This window comes from Saimiri boliviensis, chromosome 13 (genome assembly GCF_048565385.1).
Source record: "Saimiri boliviensis isolate mSaiBol1 chromosome 13, mSaiBol1.pri, whole genome shotgun sequence".
Classification (NCBI taxonomy): domain Eukaryota; kingdom Metazoa; phylum Chordata; class Mammalia; order Primates; family Cebidae; genus Saimiri; species Saimiri boliviensis.
This window is the reverse complement of record NC_133461.1, coordinates 10,855,456-10,876,728: the sequence shown is the minus strand read 5'-3', so window position 1 is coordinate 10,876,728 and position 21,273 is coordinate 10,855,456. Positions and strand designations below refer to the sequence as shown.

Here is a 21,273-nt window from a genome sequence, read left to right as displayed (position 1 = left end):
GAATATTCTGTTTATCACGTCTATTCTCCTGCTTAATCTGAAAGCTACTTGACAGCTAGAAATCTGGAAAGATGTAGTATTTGTAAGGATATTGTTTAATAATTGGCTGCTTTCTGATTATTTAAATGAGATTAAAGTGAATAAATTTAAACATATGCAGCTCAATGAATTTTTAAAAAGAATACACCCATGTAGCCAATACCCAGATCAAGTAATGGAATGTTGTTGGCATTCTGGAAGCCTCCTTCATGCCTTCCTACTGTCATTACCACTCCAACTAAAGGTAAACACTATTCTGAGTTTGCATGAATAGCTTTTCCTTTTTTGAACTTGTTATAATTGGGATTATGCAGTATGCGTTATTTTGTGCCAGCTTCTTTTACTTTGCGTTTTGTTTGTGAGATTCCTCCATCTGTAGCAATAGTTCATCTATTTTTATTGTTACGTAGTAACTATGGTAAAATTTATGCATCTATTTTTAGTTTATAGACAAAGATACATTCAGTTTAGAGCAATTAGGAATAATGTTGCTATGACAATTCTTATGGGTTGTGGGTTTTAATTTGCACTTCCTTGGTAACAAATAATATAAGAACTATCCATGTGATTATTGCCTATATGCATATTTTCTTCCATGAAGTACATCTTTGCATTTTTAGCATGTTTTTAAAAAATCATATGATTGACTTCTTCTCACCAGTTTGCGATTTTACGAGTCCTCCATGGATGTATGTAAGCACAATGCATTCTTCCATGCTATTATTTGCCTTTGCATTCTGTTGATGATGTCTTTCTTCTCATGAACAGAAATTCGTAGGTTTAATAAAGTTCTCTTTATAAGTATTTTCACTTTATGGTTAATGCTTGATATCTTGTTTAGAAAAATCTTTGCTAACTGCAATATCATGAATGATTTTTCTTATGTGATTTCCGGGATCCTTATTGTTTTGTTTTACACTTTTAGAGAGCACTGTATTGAGAACTGATTTTTTTAGTAATTGGTGTTGTGGCTGTTACTTCCATATGGACATGATTGAGCTAGTACCTTTTGTTGAAAAAGGCAAAAACAATTTCACATAATGGGTTGCCATAAATTAGGTCCACAGAGATGTGGATCCATGTTAGGACTCTGAATTCTCTTTCATTTGTTTATTTCTCTCTTTGAGCCAATGACTCATTAATTTCTGTAGCTTTCTATCATATTCATACAATTTCTATCATCATAATACAATTCTCTAAATTTGTTCTTTTGTTTAACAAAGTTTTGGCTTTGACTTTTTCTATTTTCAAATGGATATTAGTATCAACTTATCAACTTCCACAAAATAAACTTTGTGAAGTTTTGACTGGAATTACTGAAATACATAGATTGATTTGGGCATAAATGTTATCCTCACAATTTTAAGCTTTCTAGTCCATAAACAGACGTAATATATTCCTTCACTTATTTAGATATTCTTTAGTTTCTCTTATGAGTGTATTGTAGTTTATGGGATGTAACCTTATCTATCTTCTATCTCTAGCTACCTAATGCATATGATGCTAAAATAGAATTGTATTAATTATTAAAATTTGATATTTGATGTCTAAATGTTTGTTTCTAAAATGTAGAAATACACATAATTGTGTATGTTGACTTTAGCTTAGTAACTACTAAAATCATTACTAGTTTTAATAGTTTGCAATTCTTGTTTTGAATTTCTACTTACACAATCATATTGTACAAAAGTTTTATTTTATTTTCACTTCTATTTAATTTTATTTCCTTTCCTCATCATACTAATGGCTAGACCTCTCCTTTTATATAATGCTGAACAGTAGTAGCATTAGGAGACACCTCCTTTTCATACTATTTTCAGGGGGAAGCTATCAATAATTCAAAATTGAAGATGAATACTTTAGATTTTCTGCAGTAAACTGTTATCATATCCAGTACATTCCCTTCTATTTTTAGCTGGTTATCTTTTTCAAATTGTAAATTGATGTTGAATTTTATCAAATACATTTTATTCATGTATTGGGGTGTTTCCACTTTACTTTGCTAATATGGTTTATTAAGTGAATCACAATGATTGGTAATCAAATGCTAAACCAAAGTTGTATTTCTGAAGCATATTCAACTTCGCGATATATTAATTGTTTTAAACACCAGATTTCTCTTGCTAACATTTCTGTTAGGGCTTTTATGTAAGTTTGAGAAATTTGCCATTAAGTCCTGCTGAGGGCTTGATATCAAGGTTTTATTGACCTCATAAAATGAGTTGGCATGTGTTAACTCTTTTTTTCTTATCTGAAAAAGTTTGTGAAAATTGATATCATTTCTTCCTCGGGAAGAAAATTTCTTCTTTCTGAATTCTTCATAAATAATCTTTCCTAGATTCTTTTCTTTTAAATATCTCTCATTCATTCATGTATTTATTCTTTTATTCATACAATAAATATTTACTTAATGTTCACTCTAACAGACATCGTGCCAGCCCTGCAGATGGAAAGGTGAGCAACACAAGCACAGATATTACCCGCATTGAGCTCACAGTGTAGCCGGTGTGGAAGATAGAGTAATCAAATAATTTAAAAGCATGGACCAAACTCTGTTAAACGTTCATGCAGTATGGATACCAGTGCTCAGAGATCACAGCAGGGACACCTAACCTAAGACATAATTATGAAGCTAATCATGATTATGAAGACATGATTATGAACCTTCCTAAGGTTCCTTAGGAAGCTAATAGTCAGAAATAGGTAGACTACCTCATTTCCTTTTTCTTATTTGAGCTTATATCTAATTCATGTGGTTAGAATGTTCTAAATAAGGATAACTGGCTTCCCAGTGTGGTTCATTTTCTATGTTATGTAGAGGATGTCCCAAAGTACTGGAGTTTGGTAATACAAAAGCAAATTTATGTCCTTCACACTACACAAAGATTTGGCACAAATACTACTTTCAGAAAAGAAAAACACTAAAAATAAATTAGCCTCACTGGGCCCTTAATAGCAATACCTAAAAATAAATACTTGCTGCTTGTCTTAAATTTAGTGCAATCATTTATTCTCATCATTTTCTACTTTCTGGCAAATATACAACTTGCATTTTCCAGGATGCTATATTTTATACACTTTACAAAATTAATTAATTTTATAAATATAACATATTTATTAATATTTTACAGTTTGAACGCACTGTACAATCTCTTTCCCAATTCTTTAATTAGGCTCAGATACAATATTTAAATGACATGGAGAGAAAACAAATTTTGAGGCCTCAAAATTCTTGTCTATAATGAAAAATACAGAGTTTCGTCCTGTCTGGAAAGTTAACTCATGCACTGCAAAACCATGCCAAATACAGGCAGCAGAATAGTAAACCCAGTATGTTAAAAAGTTCTTTCTTTTCCTTCTTTTCTCCTTCTTCTTCCTTCCTTCCAATTGAATATATATATATATATATATATATATATATATATATATATATATATATGTTTTCTAGGGAGAAAATCAGTAGGAGTTCATTAGTAACTGAAACAATTTCCTTTCAATTTTAAAACATAATAGCATTTTGAGTAAACTATATATACACCATTTAATATAATTGTAGAGAAAAATAAAATAAAATATCCCAAAATAATTTTAAAACTCCCCCAGGAAAGAGCCAAGAGTTTTAATGTCATAGGTGTTTCAAGATTTGTATTCTTCTATTTTGGATATGATGAGTTTAAAGGATTTACTAAATGTGCTAGGTCAAATATCACTTAGTTCTAGAAGCTTGTAAAATTATAAATTGGAATACTTTCTAAGAGTTATGAAAACTACTGTATTTTCTGATAATTTTTAAAAATTGTTTAAACTGAAATATTGCCTGGGCCTGGTGGCTTACTCCTGTAATCCCTGCACTTTGTGGGGCCAAGGCCAGTGGATGACGAGGTCAGAAGTTCAAGATGAGTAGTGAAACCCTATCTCTACTAAAATTACAAAAACTAGCTGGGCATGGTGGCATGAGCCTGTAGTCCCAGCTACTTAGGAGACTGGGGCAGAAGAATCACTTGAACCTGGAAGGAGGAGGTTGCATTGAGCTGAGATCACACCATTGCACTCCAGCTTGGGCGACAGAGGGAGACTCCATCTCAAAAATAAATAAATAAATAAATAAATAAATAAATAAATAAATAAAACCTGAAATATTGTAGACATGAATAATGTTTAGCACATCAATTAGGTGTTTTAATTTGAAATTGGGCCTTTAAAAACTGTAATGATTTGATATTATTATTTTTAATTTTTAAATGTCAACGTCTATTTTTAGATACACAGGATACATGTGCAGGTTTGTTGCATGGGTATATTGCACCCAGGTAGAGACTATAGTACCTAGTAGGTAGTTTTTCAACTCACCTCCTCCAGTAGTCCACCATGTCTATTGTTTCCAATTTTATGTCCGTGCATGCTCAATGTTTAGCTCCCACTTAAGAGTGAGAACGTGTGGTATTTGGTTTTCTCTTCTTGCATTAATTAGCTTATGATTATGGCCTCCAGCTCCATCCATGTTGCTGCAAAGGACAATATTTCATTCTTTCTATGGCTTTGTAGTATTTTATGGTATATATGTGAGGCAGGAGATAGGGTCTGGAGACAGGGAGCTTAAGGCCAACCCAAGGCTGACTCCTTGGAATTGAACCAAAAAGAAAACCCCACCTCTTCATACCCAAATGAGAAGGAACCAGAGGCCCCTCCCTCTACTACCTCCCTCCACTCCCCTATAACACAAATGGGAAATACCTCTGATTGGTCAGGGGCCAAACCTTCACTTCAACGTTTGATTGGTTGCAGGATAAGGCTCCATTTTAGCCTCTGATTGGTTGTGGGCCAAACCTCCACTTTGTCCTCTGATTAGTCATGGGCCAATCCTTCATTTGCATAGGTTGCAACCAATTGGAAGCCTCTAAAGGCTACCTGTGCGTGTTACCAAATTCTTTTAGCTTAATAAAAACTTTATAAATCATTGCAATAGGGGCTCTTGAGCCACTTGCTCAAGCCCACTTTCTCTCTGTAATGTGTTTGTTTGCTTCAATAAAACTGTGCTTTCATTGCTTTGTTCTTTTGTTGTTTTGTTTGTGCATCTTGTTTAATTCTTTGTTCAGTGTTCCAAGAACCTGGACAACTTGCAGTCAAGACTTTTCATCCAGTAACTTATGTACCACATTTCTTTATCCAATCCACCATTGATGGGTACGCAGGTGGATTCCATGTCTTTCCTATTGTGAAAAGCAGTGATGAGCATATGACTACGTGTGTCTTCTTGGCTTCATGATTTATCTTCCTTTGGGTGTAAACCCAGTAATGCGATTGATTGTCATGTGAATGTTTTAAGTTCTTTAGAAAATTTCCGAACTGCTTTGCATGGTGGCTGAACTAATTTACACTCCCAGCAACAGTGTATAAGCATTCCGTTTAGTATGCAGCCTCACCAGCATCTGTTGTTTGGGGGCCTTTTAGTATTGGCCATTCTGACTGGTATGGGATTGTGGTTTCGATTTGCATTTCACTGATGGTTAGTGATAGTGAGCATTTTTTCACGTTTGTTGGCTCCTTGTGTGTCTTCTTTCTGAGTGCTTGTTTATGTCCTTTGCCCACTTTTTTTTTTTTTTTTTTTGAAACGGAAGTTTCGCTCTTACTACCCAGGCTGGAGTGCAATGGCGCGATCTCGGCTCACCGCAACCTCCGCCTCCTGGGCTCAGGCAATTCTCCTGCCTCAGCCTCCTAAGTAGCTGGGATTACAGGCACGCACCACCACGCCCAGCTAATTTTTTGTATTTTTAGTAGAGACGGGGTTTCACCATGTTGACCAGGATGGTCTCAATCTCTTGACCTGGTAATCCACCCGCCTCAGCCTCCCAAAGTGCTGGGATTACAGCCTTGAGCCACCGCGCCCGGCCTCCTTTGCCAACTTTTTAATGGGGTAATTTGTTTTCTGCTTGTTGATTTAAGTTGCTTAGCATTCTGGATATTAGATCTTTCCTGGGTGTATAGTATTAATATTTTTTTCCATTCTGCAGGTTATCTATTTTCTCTGTTGATTGGTTCTTTTGTTGTGCAGAAACTTTAATTTAATTAGCTCCTACTTGTCAGTTTTAGAGTTTTTCTTTTGCAATTGCTTTGGGAGACTTAGACAAAAATTATTTGCCAAGACTGATGTCAAGAAGGGTATTGCCTACATTTCCTTTTTGAAATGTTATAGTTTGAGGTCTTACATTTAGACCTTTAATCCCTCTTGAGTTAATATTATGTACAGCAGAAAGTGAGGGTCCAGTTTCATTCTCTGCATATGGCTAGCCAGTTATCCGAGCAACATGTATTGCATGAGGAGTCCTATACATTGCTTGTTTTTGTTGGCTTTTTCACAGATCGGACGGTTGTAGGTGTGTGGTTGTATTTCTGAGTTTTCTATTCTGAACCTTTTGGCAAAGTCTTTAGGGTTTTCTAAGTATAGCATCATATTGTTAGTGAAGAGAGATAGTTTGACTTCTTTTTCAATTTGGATGTGCTTTGTTTCTTTATCTTGCCTGACTGTTCTGGCCAGGACTCCAGTACGGTGTTTAATAGGAGTGGTGAGAGTGGACATCCTTGTCTTGTTCCAGTTCTCAAGGGGAATGTTTCCAGATAAAAACTGTGATTTTTAATTACATTCCTAAAATACATTTCATTGGATAAAATATAGCCAGAAAAATAAAATATTGAAATGTGCACAAGTTGTTATTTGAATAGTACAGAATAACCAGACTGACATGATATTATAAGTACTTAGAAATGTTTTCTGTTAAGCCAAAGTCTTGGTGAAATTACAATTTTAAAAATTATGTGTAATTTCTCCTTTTCTTTCTCTTTTATCTTTTGTTCTTTCTTGCTCTCCACAATTTTCATTTCATTGTTAAATGCCAAACCGTTCAGTTTTTCTGTTATTTGATTTACAGATGTTATTCTTATATAAAGGTAAATTTTATAAAATATAGTATTTGAGAGGCATTAAAATAATTTATTCTCATAGTAATGAAACTGACTTTGTTGAAACTGAAGTACTTAAAGATTTTAATGCCACTTTATGTGCTCAAAGTAAGCACTTCTAAACTTAAGGTGCTATTTGAATAGAAAGCTTTTCTCATGCTATTGCATTTGACATTCAAAAAATGGGAAAGGAAAAACTAAATAATGTTGACAGTTTCTTTTTTCCAAAGTAAAACAATATTTGCATTTTATGTTTAAAAGTTTTTTACAGTAAGTAAGGACAGGCGTGGTAGCACACATCTGTAATCCCAGCACTTTCATAGGCCAAGGCGGGCAGGTTACTTGTAGCCAGGATTTGGCAACCAGCCTGGCCAACATAGTGAAGCCCCATCTCGACCAAAAATATAAAAATTAGCCAGGCATGGTGGCGTGTGCCTGTAGCCCCAGCTACTCAGGAGGCTGAAGGAGGAGAGTCACTTGAACCAGGGAGGAGGAAGTTGCAGTGAGCTGAGATTACACCACTACACTCCAGCCTAAGCAACAGAGCTAGACTCAACAAAACAAAACAATTCAGTAGTTATTAAAACATCAAGATACAAAAATGAACATGTTCATCTTTGCATGCCCCTCAGAGGAAAATCATGCAATAAATTAAATGCAATAACTGCTTGTATCAGAATAAAAATATTTCGTACTTAACAGGTAGTCATGTGCTCTTGAAAAGCACTTTAGGAAAATGAATCTGTTCAGTGTTCTCATTTTCTAATTTTAAGTTGTTAAAGGCACTGTTTAATGTCAATTTATATTTGCTATGACCTCTTCAGAGGGCTAATATACACTAATGAAAACGTACAATATTTCTCTCTTGTTCATTTTCTTATTTCCCAAATATCAAGACAGTAAAATGCATTTTTCTGACAATTCACATTCCTTGAAAAGACTGCAGTCTTTAAGTTCTTTTGAAGTAAGCTGTAAACAAACTTTTCTCTGCTGTCAGACTAATTAAAAAATGTTAAAGGAGTGATTAATAAATGGAAGCTGTCTGTTGATGCTAATGCTTTACTTGGATTTTAATTAAATATAAGAAGCAAAATAAAACTAAAAAAGATAGTTTTGTAAATTTATTCTGTCACTCTGATAACATATCTCGTTTTCATGGTTTGTAATGGCTTTTGTCCTCTTTGGGTTGATTACATGTATTTTCTATAAACTAATGTCATGAGTAGCTAGTCTTTGATGTGATGACCCTGAAAAAGACAAATCAATTTTACCATATGTCAGTTTATCTAATTTAAACAATATTCTGTGATGCTTGCTACATTTATTCCCTTGACTATACCATATCTTTAGTATCATGGGCCTTTTCCATGTTAAGATTATCTGAAAGTACATTACAAAATGTATCTACCCATAATTATATGATTGGCATTTGAATTGAGATTACTATTCCTTATTCCCTCATTTTATGTTATTTAATGTTTTCAATGATCCCAACTTTAATTGGGAAATTTTGAAATTTTATTTCTTAAATACCTACACTTTTGTATGAAGTTAGACTAAATTATGATGTATGGCAATATTAGTTGATAATTTGAGGAAGTGATTTTATTTTATCTATTCATTTAATTATTTTAGTTTCAGAGGTAGATGTACAGGTTTGTTATATAGGTAAACTCGTGCTTGGGGGTTTGGTGTACAGATTATTTCATCACCTGTGTACTAAGCATAGTACCCATTAGTTTTTCCTTTTTTTCTTTTTTTAGAAATGTTAAGTAGTCATTTATTTATTTATTTAATATATATTTTTATTGTACTTTGTGTCGTGGGGTACACGTGCAGATCATGCAGGATTGTTGCATAGATACACACATGGCAATGTGGTTTGCTGTCTTCATCCCCCCGTCACCTATGTCTGGCATTTCTCCCCATGTTATCCCTCCCCCAACCTCCCTAACCCCCGCTAGTCCCTCCCAACAGACCCCAGTGTGTGATGCTCCCCTCCCTGTGTCCATGTGTTCTCACTGTTCAACACCACCTATGAGTGAGAACATGTGGTGTTTGATTTTCTGTTCTTCTGTCAGTTTGCTGAAAATGATGGTTTCCAGATTCATCCATGTCCTTACAAAGGACATGAACTCATCGTTCTTTATGGCTTCATGGTATTCTATGGTGTATACATGCCAAATTCTTCTTGTCAAGTATATCATCAGTGGGCATTTGGGTTGGTTCCAGGTCTTTGCTATTGTAAACAGTGCTGCAATGAACATACGTGTGCATGTGTCTTTATCATAGAAAGACGTATAATCCTTTGGATATATACGCGGCGATGGGATTGCTGGGTCAAATGGAATTTCTATTTCTAGGTCCTTGAGGAATCACCACACTGTCTTCCACAATGGTTGAACTAATTTACACTCCCACCAACAGTGTAAAAGTGTTCCTATTTCTCCACATCCTCTCCAGCATCTGTTGTCTTCAGATTTTTTAATGATCGCCATTCTAACTGGCATGAGATTGTATCTCAATGTGGTTTTGATTTGCATTTTGTTTTTTTCTTAACCTCTCCCTCTTCCTACTCCTCACCCTCTAATGGTCCCCAGTGTCTGTTGTTCCTCTCTTTCTAAGAGGAACACATCTGTCCATGTGTTCTTATTATTTAGTTTCCATTTATTAGTGAGAGCATGCGGTATTTGTTTTTCTGTTCCTGTGTTAGTTTATCAAGGATAATGACCTTAAATTCCATCTATGTTCCTGCAAATTAAATTTCACAATTTAACTTGGAATATTCTATAGAAAGAAGATGTAAACAATGCATGCTACCAGAATTTTACAGCTAGGGTAAATATACTAGGACAAATTTACCTTATTACAATTTTCCCACTTTGTTTTCCAGAGTTCTGGTTCCAGCCACTGTAGAGCATGTGAGAACAGAAATAGCCCCTCCCCCCATCTCATCACTAAGTTCAGTTCTATTTAATTTTTTTTTTCAATTGTCACTTTTATTTTAGGTTTGGGGGTACATACGAAGGTTTGTTATGTAGTAAATGTGTCAGGCGGGGTTTGTTGTACAGGTTATTTCATCATCTAAGTATTAAGCCTACTATTCAATAACTACTTTTTCTGCTCCTCTCCCTTCTCCACTCTCCACCCTCCACCCTCAAATAGATTCTAGTGTCTGTTGTTCCCTTCTTTGTGTCTCATTTATAAGCTCCCACTTATAAATGAGAACATGCAACGTTTGGTTTTCTGTTCCTGGATTAATTTGCTAAGGATAATAGCCTCTAGCTCGATCGATGTTCCCACAAAGGACATGATTTCATTCTTTTTTTATGGCTACATAGTATTCCATGTGTATATGCCATATTTTCTTTATTTAATATGTCACTGATGGGCATTTTGGTTGATTACATGTCTTTGCTATTGTGAATAGTGCTGTGGTGAACATACATATGCATGTGTTTTTATGGTAGAATGATTTATATTCTACCATGTAGAATATATGAGTTTATACCCAGTAGTGAGATTGCTGTGTTGAATGGTAGTTCTGTTTTTAGTTCTTTGAAGAATCACCACATGCCAAAAGCAATTGCAACAAAAGTAAAAATTGACAAATGAGACCAAATTAGACTAAAGAGCTTCTGCACAGCAAAAGAAACTATCAGCAGAATAAACAAGCAACCTACAGAATGGGAGAAAATATTTGCAAACTATGCATCTAACAAATGTCTCATATCCAGAGTCTGCAAGAAAATTATTTTAATAGTCATGTACTGCTTTTCTGTATTGCTGCATAATACGTTATACCAAAATTTAGTGTCTTAGAACACTAAATTTATTACCTCACAGGAATACAGGTGTGGCTTAATTGAGTTCTCTGGCCCTGGGTCTCTCTTATATGCTGCAAGGAAGGTGTCAGACAGAGCTGCAGTTGGCTAAATTCTCAACTAGGGGTAGATCTTCTGCCAAACTTCCTCAAATGGCTGTGGGCAGCATTTAGTTTCTAGGAGCTAGTGGCCAGAAACCTTCCTCAGTTCCTGGCCATGTGGGCCTCTCCACACAACTGCTTGCGACATGGCTCTTGGTTTATCAGAGTGACCAAGAGAGAAGGCAAAGAGAGAATGCTGGCAAGATGGAAGTCTTACTCTTTCATAGCCTGATTTCAGAAGTCACATCCATTCACTTTTATAATATTATACTCATTAGAAGTAGGTCACAGGGCCAGCCCCCACTGAGAGGAAGGGAATTAGACAAGGCTGTGAATATCAAAAGAGGGGATAGTGAGGGACATTTAAAAGTTGGTCTATATTTTTATTTTAAAAATGATATTCACACACACTGAGAAAAACAATTTATACTTTTTTCTTTACCATTTTACCGAATATTCAGAGGTTAAGGAAACATTTCAAGCAAGAATAAAACAAAATATACTTACATGATTTGAAGGCATGGCCATAATCTCACTTTTTATTGGCATTTATTAACACCTGATTGATCACATTTATTGTTACATAGCTACAATCTATATTTGAAATTTAAGGATAAGAGTTAAAATGTATGTACTAACACTTTGCATCTTGTGACTTAGCCGCACAGATTTTTAAGAATAATGTGGATGTGGTAAACAGTTTAGGAATTTTGCTTAGAAAAATGCATAGGAAAATTGGGGTCATCTGTGGTTTTGTTTCCTGAAATCTTAAATGCACAAAAATATTTGAAAATCTCGATGGATTCAATATTTTAAAAATCTGTAATTTTAACAAATTATAAACTTTTAAGTGTAAAAACAACGGCAGAAAAACTGCCCTGATCTTGGATGATACACCCTTCCTTCTCTTAGCATCACCTAGTTTCTCATGGCACAGTAGGAATTATTTCATAGAGTGATTTGCTTTCACATTCTATATTGATAATAATTATCATTTAGACTAATTGGCTATGTGCTCTCATTTTAGTTTCCTTTTAGCATTTTAGCATTTCCAGAAACAGTTTTATTGTCATCTTTGTCATTTAATCAATATGAGGATCTACAAGATGATGTTTACATAGTAATGTAAATTTCAGATCTAGTCACCTGCCCAACTTTAGAAAGTGGTAGAATCTTTAACATTATTAGGCTTGTGTAGTGTTATTTCCCATAAAATGTGCACCATGTCTGTTAGCCACCTGGAAATAGTGCTAAGCTGCTAAGCACATTCTTATATAAAAATAAGATTTGGTGGGGCTTTATAGTTCCAGCAGAGCTAATACTAATTTTATTTTTGGCTTAAGGTCTCAAGAAACATTTGGGCTTTTTTATTTGGCACCATTAATTTGGATTAGATTGCATAAGAAAATTGGGATACTTTGTGATTTTTTTTACTAAAACCTCGACATGAATATAAATATTTAAAAATGCTGGTGAATTTACTAAGCATCAAGTTTCCAGACAAACAGGTAATATGTAGACCACATTGCATGTGTGTGTGTGTGTGTGTGTGTGTGTGTGTGTGTGTATATATATAATGTATAGTATATGTATTCAAAATATATATATATTCTATATAATATAGAAATATACTTAGGCTGCTAAACTCAAATGCATGACATACTCTTTAAGCCTCAAAATTTGTGCACTGGTGAGAAATTTCAGCAGTATTTTAAGGCAGAGCTTTCTTGAACCTGCTTGGCATCCCAACGACTTCATAAGAGTAGTTAAATGATGTATTTACCAAGAAAGTCTAAATTGTCTGAACCTAAATTTGTACTTGGCAGGCAAAGCACCGTAAAGGCTTCAAGCTGATCAGCCTGCCAGAAAACAGGAATTTTATTTTTCCAAGACTCATTACAAATGATGCATTGACACTTTATAAAATGTATTACGGATTTTGGATCTCTCTGTATTTCTTTATTCATATTATAAAGAAGTCAAACTGGTCACTTTTTTTCTCTGATCTATGAGGTTATTATTATAATGTAATTTTTGAACCCCTTAAAGCTTATAGAAAATATAGCAATAACATCAAGATGCTATGTGGATAGACTCTGAAATAGTTTATTATTTATTTATCTATTTTTAATTACAATTTTAAGTTCTGGGACACACGTGCAGAATGTGCAGGTCTGTTACATAGGTATACATGTACTATGGTGGTTTATTGTGCCCATCAACAGCTCATCTACATTGGGTATTTCTCCTAGTGCTATTCCTCTTCTAGCGCCCCGCCCCTCAATAGGCCCCAGTATGTGATGTTCCCCTCCCTGTGTCCATGTATTCTCATTGTTCAACTCCCACTTCTAAGTGAGAACATGCAGTGTTTGGTTTTCTGTTCCTGTGTTAGTTTGCTGAGAATGATGATTTCCAGCTTCATCTATGTTCCTGCAAAGGACATGGACTCATCCATTTTTATGGCTGCGTAGTATTCCATGGTGTTTATGTGTCACATTTTCTTTATTCAGTCTATCATTGATGGGCATTTGAGTTGGTTCCAAATCTTTGCTATTGTGAATGGTGCTGCAATAAAAATATATGTGCATATGTCTTTATAATAGAATGATTTATAATCCTTTGGGTATATAACCGGTAAAGGGATTGCTAGGTCAAATGCTGTTTCTTGTTCTAGATCCTTGAGGAATTGTCACACTGTCTTCCATAATGGTTGAACTAATTTAAACTCCTACCAACAGTGTAAAAGCATTCCTATTTCTTCACATCCTCTCCAGCATCTGTCGTTTTCTGATTTTTTAATGATAGCTATTCTAATTGGCGAGAGATGGTATCTCATTCTGGTTTATTTTTTAAAGGATTAGAGTCTGAAAATCATTGAACATTATCTTAGAAACATAGTACTTTAATCAATATTTTTTCCTCAAATAATTTTCCTGAAAACCTAGGCTAAAGGAAAGGCATCATGTAGATTTGAACCAGTGGCACATTGCTGCAAAAACACTAGGTAATAGCAATAGATTAAAGAGGAAGCAATGAAGAGTAAGCTAGCAAGAGACCATGTTTCCTGTATTAATTCCATGCCAATTCTTTAAAATAGAGATAATTTCTATCTGATCAGATGATGCCATTTAAATTTTAATAACACCTCTTGGAAAACATGACAATATGTTTTAAAATTTACGTTTATGCTTATTTTATGTTACAATGCTTTTGGAAAGTAAAATATCTAAGCTTTAAATTATTGGCCAGTTGTTCAAATTTATTTTATATTATTAAGTTGCCTGCTTTGAGGAATTATTTTCTGTCTCTGTACAATTTCAAAGTCTCTCATTTGAACCAACAAGCATAGATTGAAACTGTCTGTATAATTTGCTACAGTGTAAGGATTTTTAAAATAGAATATTTAACCATGAGTAAATCTTGAACTACATACATATGACACTATATGGCCATTTACTGTAATGGTTTCATTTATCTCATCGTCACAACTATTATCTTCTGTTTAATAATCTGTGTACTCTTGCAAAAATTCATATATATATATATATATATTGCTTTAGAACTATACAAAATTCATTTCCATATTCACCATTTGTGACTGTTTGACAGGCTACATTTTGTAATACAATACAAGGGTCTATTTTCCTAAATATTAAAAACTGACTTTTTTCTTTTTATCAAAATATATGCCATTATATCCATTATAATGATTGTTTCTTAGTGTTGTGCTTTGAATCCGTATTAATCTATTTTCTCACTGCATATGGCTTTTGTGTGCATTACAGGTCCTATGCTTCTTAGGAAAAAATTCAAGAAAGGTTTCATTTTCTATAGATTACAATAAAGCAATAACTATAAACAATAAGACAAAAATATTTTTAATGCCTGTTTTATCCTGCCATGGAAATGTAACTTCTGCCAAAAATGCATTTCTTTATGCCCCATTTCATTCTTCAGATAGTACATAAAATGTCACTTGGGAGAAACTGCTAAATACATAGAGATATTTTGGATTACAATACACTGTTTGCTCCATTCAAAGATTACTTAAAAGTGTGATTGTTAGTTTGGTTTATTATTTATGATTGTCAGCCACATCCAGGATGGCAAACGTGATGTCTCTTTTGTTCACTTTCAAGGAGCAGGTCAGCGGTGGATATTCAACCCACCTTGTTTTGTTGTTGTTGTTGCATTTTGTTTTTTTGTTTTAGGCATTTAGCAGGCAGAAACCATGGTTTTTAGTTTCTGCTGCTGGTGATAGGTGAAAAAGAGAGATGAGGAAGGGGTTTTACGAGCCCAGTCAGAAACAGAAACTAAGAACCCATGACTGTGTTCTCTCCCTTGGACACCCTTAGACAAAGGGCCTCTAAGGGATCTAGAATTCTCAGATCACAGGTTTAGTTAGCAGGAAGTATAAACTGTGACCTGAAGGATGAGAAGCCAGGAGAAAGAGGGCCTGTGGAGAGAGGGGAGCCTGCTCCTGCAGAGCAAACAGGTTGTACCAAGGAGAATGCGGAGGTGAGGTTGTGCAAGGAATAGACACATCCAGGGTGGGAGACACAGGGGACGTGGAAGATGAAGTGACAAAGAGAAGGCCAGAGGATGGACATGCCTGGACCCCGAAGTGCCTTTAAGAGATTGAATGAACTCAAAGGACAGTGTCAGGATCAGATGACTAATTGTGTGATTTAATAGGAGATATTTTGGCATAAATATATTCAAAGTGGAAGTATATCCAATGTATTCCTGAAATACTCTAAAAGATTTATGGAGAAAATAGTTGATAGTTTGAAGCTGTAGAATATTTATATGAAGAGGTAGTAGCTCTGGATTCAAATTTCCTCAGTTTCCAAACTGGGTTGACCCCTTGTAACTGTATGACTTGGATGTATACGTCAGAGCCTAAGCCTTAGTTTCTTTATCACTAAGATGAGGATAATAATAGTACTGAGTATTCCACTGATTAATATTAATATTATAGACAAATTGAAACTGCAGCTTTATTACATGAAATACAGAGCACTTTCCTATGCGTTTCCTGTTTTTTAAGTATACCATTTCTCTTTCAAAAAGCAGGGGAAAAAACACACAAAAAAGTAAATGATGCAATTAGTACCTCAAGGTGACATTGTAATGACTTGTATAACACAGAGAAAACCATATGCCTTGACTGCAAGACAGCTAGGGCTAACAAATCTGTAGGTATTTTCTCTTTTAATAGTCATAAGAATTCAATGAGGTTCGTGCGATCTTTGTCTCCTTTTACACTAAGGATATTGAGTCAAAGGCAGTTTATGTAATTTGTCCAAGACCATTGTCTAAAATGGGGCAGAGTAAGACTACCCAATAGAGGCTGGAGTCCACTACCTTACACATTAAGCTCTTCTTTGGCAACAAATAATATTGTTTAGTGATATTATATATACTTTGTAGACCCTTAACATTTTATTTATTTGGTTATATACTACATTCAAAAATATTTGCAGGAATCGTGGTGGCCTGATTGGGCATGTTTACAATACAAAAATCAGTACAAGAAACTGGAGTCAACAGCATTAAAATATTTCCCCATGTATCAGTGGTCCTGTACTACAGGATCACTACAAATATGTCCTACAACCACTGGCAAATATGTTCATAGTTGTCTAAGCTAAAACACCAAGAGTTCACACATTTGTATAAGGAAATAAAGACTTTAGTACACGCATATGTGTGTTAACTCTCCTCATCTCAAGCAAGTTTTCCTTGCCTGAGAAAACTTTTTAAAACAGGAAATACTCTTCAAGTTCAAGGACTGACTGATTAAGCCCAGCTCATTTTTATTTAGTCAGATGTGAAGAAATACACAGTTAATTGGTAGGCAAGATCTCAACTTACCAGAATCCAATCATAGAGTCTTCAAAACACTAGTGAAATAAAAGTTAATGAGACATTTTAAAGACATTACAATTTTATGATACCGATTTATTTTGAAAACTGGCAAGGATATAAATTTAAGTTTAATATGCTGAATTAAATTCTCTGTCTTCACTTTGTCATTTCAACCAGAAGAAATATCATTAAATATTGAATAATGAATATACATATGTATATGTATATGTAAATTGTGTATATATATATATATATATATATATATATATATATATATATTTGCTGTGTTTCTAATTAAGAGTTCCTTTTGTTCTTTTCTTTTTTATATTGGTCTTGGAATTTAGTCAGTTATATTCTTATAGCCCTCTGAATTATAGTAAATGAAGGGAACAAAATACTCCAAATCAGCAGTAATTGAAACACAATTGGACATATACCAATGCTAACAAAAATAATTGCAACCATGCGTCTGTATTATTATAGCAAATATTATAATGAAGAGTGAAGTGGTTTGATATCTCTATAGAACACTTTTAAAATGTTTTTTTCTCTATAATTAAAAGTTAATATTAAGTTTAATATTATCAGATCTCTTAATTAGATATCCTTAATATTCATCTTTTGAAAAGATTATATAGTCTTTTTTTCCAATGATTAAAGGCTTATTTTGCAAGTTAGTTGAAGTAATGAAACCCATTCAGTTGATTAAATAGATGGGTCATAAAGAGGCGATTTATGATGTGTAACTATATAAAAGCAAATGAAAAAAAGTGAGAGGATTTAATGTCATGCACATAAAATATTATCTAAGATTATTTACACCAGAAAAGCATATCTGAGAATAAAAATGGGTAATTATATCCAGCCATGGAACTTATATTAACTTACAAATTAAGCCGCATGTTTTCAGCACTTATTTTAAAGCAAAAATTTAACTTACTATATTCTCAATATACCTACATTACTATGTTGAATAAAGAAATGGGTATCTGTATTGTTACATATGGTATACCTTTACAAATTAATTTGTGTTTTGGTATTTATATGGAAAGTTGATTTCAATTCCTTTACAAAGCTTTGCAGTGGGCTAAGACTCTGTGTAGTGTTATCTATGCTGCAGAGTTTCCTCATTTCCAAGAGACAGTCATAACTTAATCAGTACTCCTTAGACCACCTTGACCATACCTAAGAATCTAACACTGACTTGACACATATTACATAATAAACAAAATGATTGAACAAATACATGTATTTGTTATAATGTAAATTATGTATATTTAAAACTTAACTCTGCTTGTCTGATCCACCAGACTGCAAAATCTTTGACACACAAGAATCATGTCTTTTTCATAATATTTTATTTTTAGAGCTTATCACAATATTAACCACAGTAATAAATGAATTCATGTGTAAGTTAGATGTGCTTTTGCTTGAAAATAACAGAAAGCTCAACCATCATAACTTAAATAAATATAGGTTATCCTGCTCACATAGTAAAGAAGTCAGAGGTATGCATTCTAGGTGTCATGCCACAAGTCACACCTTAAATCAGGCTCTTTGTCTTTATGACTCACCATTTTGAATGTTATGAGAAGGCTTTTATACCTACTTTCTTCCAGAACCACATCCTTTTTCAAACACAAGGAATGCAGAGGAAAGAAACTTCCTCATTGTGATGTTCCCATATTTTTCTAGATGGGGAAACCTTCTCAGTATACTTCATCTCACATCCCAGCAGCCAGAGCCAGGCTATAGGCCTGTTGTGAAACTAGTCAATAGTCAATAGATGAAGGGCATCATGGAAAAGGCAGACTATGGTTTAACCTCTGGGATTGGGATAGAGGCTTATTCGCCCACAGATCAATAGGTTCTGCATTCTGCCTGAAAAAATTGAGGCTTAATTATCAGGAAAAAAGAAAACCATTAAGCAGTTATTGGACCTTAAATATTACAGTTTGTATTTTGTAGTGGACAATGCTATAAAAGATATGACCTGAATAGAACTGGATTTGTCAAAATGAATTTTTTATGTCATATGCTATCTTAAATTGCATCTTTATATTTTTACTTGTATTTGTTTGGCAAAATTGAATATGAGCATTTTCTATTTCTTAGTGGATAGTTACAAATGTTTAAATTCCTCTATATTTTTAGTTACATTGGAAAAATATGCAATATTGAAAAGATGGGGCTGGATGAGGTGGCTCACGCCTGTAATCCCAGCACTTTGAGAGGCCAAGGCAGGTGGAATACGAGGTCAGTTCAAGACCAGCCTGGCCAAGATGGTGAAACCCCATCTCTAAAAATACAAAATTTAGCCAGGTGTGGTGGCGCATGCCTGTAATCCCAGCTACTCAGGAGGCTGAGAGAGGGGAATTGCTTGAATCTGGGAGGCAAAGTTTGCGGTGAGCCAAGATTGGGCTACTACATTCCAGCCTGGTGACAGAGCAAGACACTGTCTCAAAAAAAAAAAAAAAAAAAAAAAGAGAGAGAGAGAGAAATAAAAGAACAAGCAAAAAAGAAAAAAAAAAGCAAAGCAAGAGACACACAAACAAGCAAATGCATGTACAGCAATGTTTTGTTTTGGTTTTTTTTTGAGAAAAGATGTATTTTTATAAATTTTCGAAAATGTAGGTCTTGTTCTTGTAATTGCAAGGGAAATTTCAGAGTGAAATTATGTTCTCTATCTTTTCTTAGGTCTTAAAAATAAATATGAATTTAGATTCCATTCATCGATTAATTGAGGAAACACAGATCTTCCAGATGCAGCAGTCATCAGTTAAGTCACACTGTGACATGGTGGCACCTGCCTCACCCACCAGGGATACCTATAATACCTGCTTCCCGTTTTGTGGGCTACAGTCTCATGCTGCTCACAATTTATGTGCACGTTCATGTAACACCAATGAATGGGATATTTGTGAAGAACTTCGCCTCCGGGAACTTGAAGAAGTCAAGGCCAGAGCTGCTCAGATGGAAAAGACCATGCGGTGGTGGTCGGACTGCACTGCCAACTGGAGAGAAAAATGGAGTAAAGTTCGAGCGGAAAGGAACAGTGCCAGGGAGGAAGGGAGGCAACTCAGACTACAACTAGAGATGGCAATGAAAGAATTGAGTACACTGAAAAAGAAACAGAATTTGCCACCTCAGAAGGAGGCATTAGAAGCTAAAATCACCCAGGATCTGAAGCTTCCTGGTTTCGTAGAAGAATCCTGTGAACATAGAGAACAATTTCAATTTGGTTTTCAAAGGTGTGAGTCTATCAGAGAGTGTTTAGTAAAAAGACAATTTTCTACAAAGGAGGAAACAAATAATAAGGTAAGAAAAAAATCCAGAGGTGATGTGGATTTCTGAATGTCATATGTAGTGACGAGGAGGAAGAAGGAAGTGACAAATCCAGTGGTGACTATGCTAGTCTGCCAGGGCTACTGTAACAAAGCACCCTAATCAGGGTGGTTTAAGCAACAGAAAAATTATTTTCTTAACAATTGTAGAAGCTAGAAGTACACGATCAAGGTGCTAGCATGGTTGGTTTCTTCTAAGGCCTCTCTCCTTGGCTTATAGAATGCTGTTTTCTCCCTGTGTCTTCCATGGTCTTTTCTCTGTACACGTGTCTGTGTCTTATGTTATTCTTTTAGGACACTAATGAACCTAATTTAACTAAATTCATCTTCTTAAGGTCCTGTCTTCACCAACAATCACGTTCTGAGGTACTGGGGGTTAGGACTTCAACAAATAAATTTTGGGAAAGCACACTTTCAGCCCATACCAGTTTTTTTACTAATATTTATAGGAAGAAAAACCTCAGCATTGTTAATCTGAAAAGAAAATATTTGGAGACATTTCTTTCCATTTATGTTAATTTGTCAAAATTGTAAACAATCCATAGTGTAGTTTGAATATTTCTCAAAGTTTGGGACTCAAGCCTCACAATTAACTTCTTATAAAACAGGTACTGCAGGCAAATAGGGTACTTTAGGAAATGCTTCATATGGTCCCACTGATGGAATTTATTGATAGAATATCAGTTTCTGAGAATTCTGGACAAAACAAGTATAACTTTAAAACGTCTATCAGTTTGTATACTTATTCATCCATGAACCGCCACCCTGTTTTGTTTGTTTGTTTGAACTTGGTAAATATTATTAAGACCCAAAGAACATACTTTGGGAACTCCTGTTACCTCTTATCATAATATCAGTTTATTTTGTTACCTCTTTCTACTTAATCACATCTCTAATACATATTAGTTAATATCTGGCACCTCTACCATTGCATTTAGTATTTTAAGCCATTCTGTAATGTATAGAATTTATGGTAGGTAAAACCTAGAATTCATTGCAAATAAAATAATGAAGAATTTTACGTAATGTAATTACTTCTTCTTATTTGTTCTTCTACATTTTCTTTTAAAAGCATTCAATGTTGGCTGTTAGTACCTTTGTATGTATCTTTTGGAAAATCATATATTCTCAAAATTG

The 21,273-nt window shown here is 34.5% G+C and overlaps 1 protein-coding gene across 11 annotated transcripts in view; it reads left to right on the top strand.

The window, feature by feature from the left end:
- Positions 1-21,273, top strand: part of CCDC102B (coiled-coil domain containing 102B) — a 336,572-nt gene that overhangs the window by 77,950 nt on the left and 237,349 nt on the right. For 6 of the 11 annotated variants that reach the window (XM_074383268.1, XM_074383269.1, XM_074383270.1 and 3 more), the window contains one exon: positions 19,490-20,110. In XM_074383268.1, the coding sequence (XP_074239369.1) occupies positions 19,505-20,110 (606 nt within the window). In that variant the 5' untranslated portion in view covers positions 19,490-19,504. Of the gene's footprint in view, positions 1-160; positions 284-12,264; positions 12,430-19,489; positions 20,111-21,273 lie in introns of all 11 variants that reach the window. The other 5 variants (XM_074383267.1, XM_074383263.1, XM_074383264.1 and 2 more) reach the window with 2 other exon arrangements.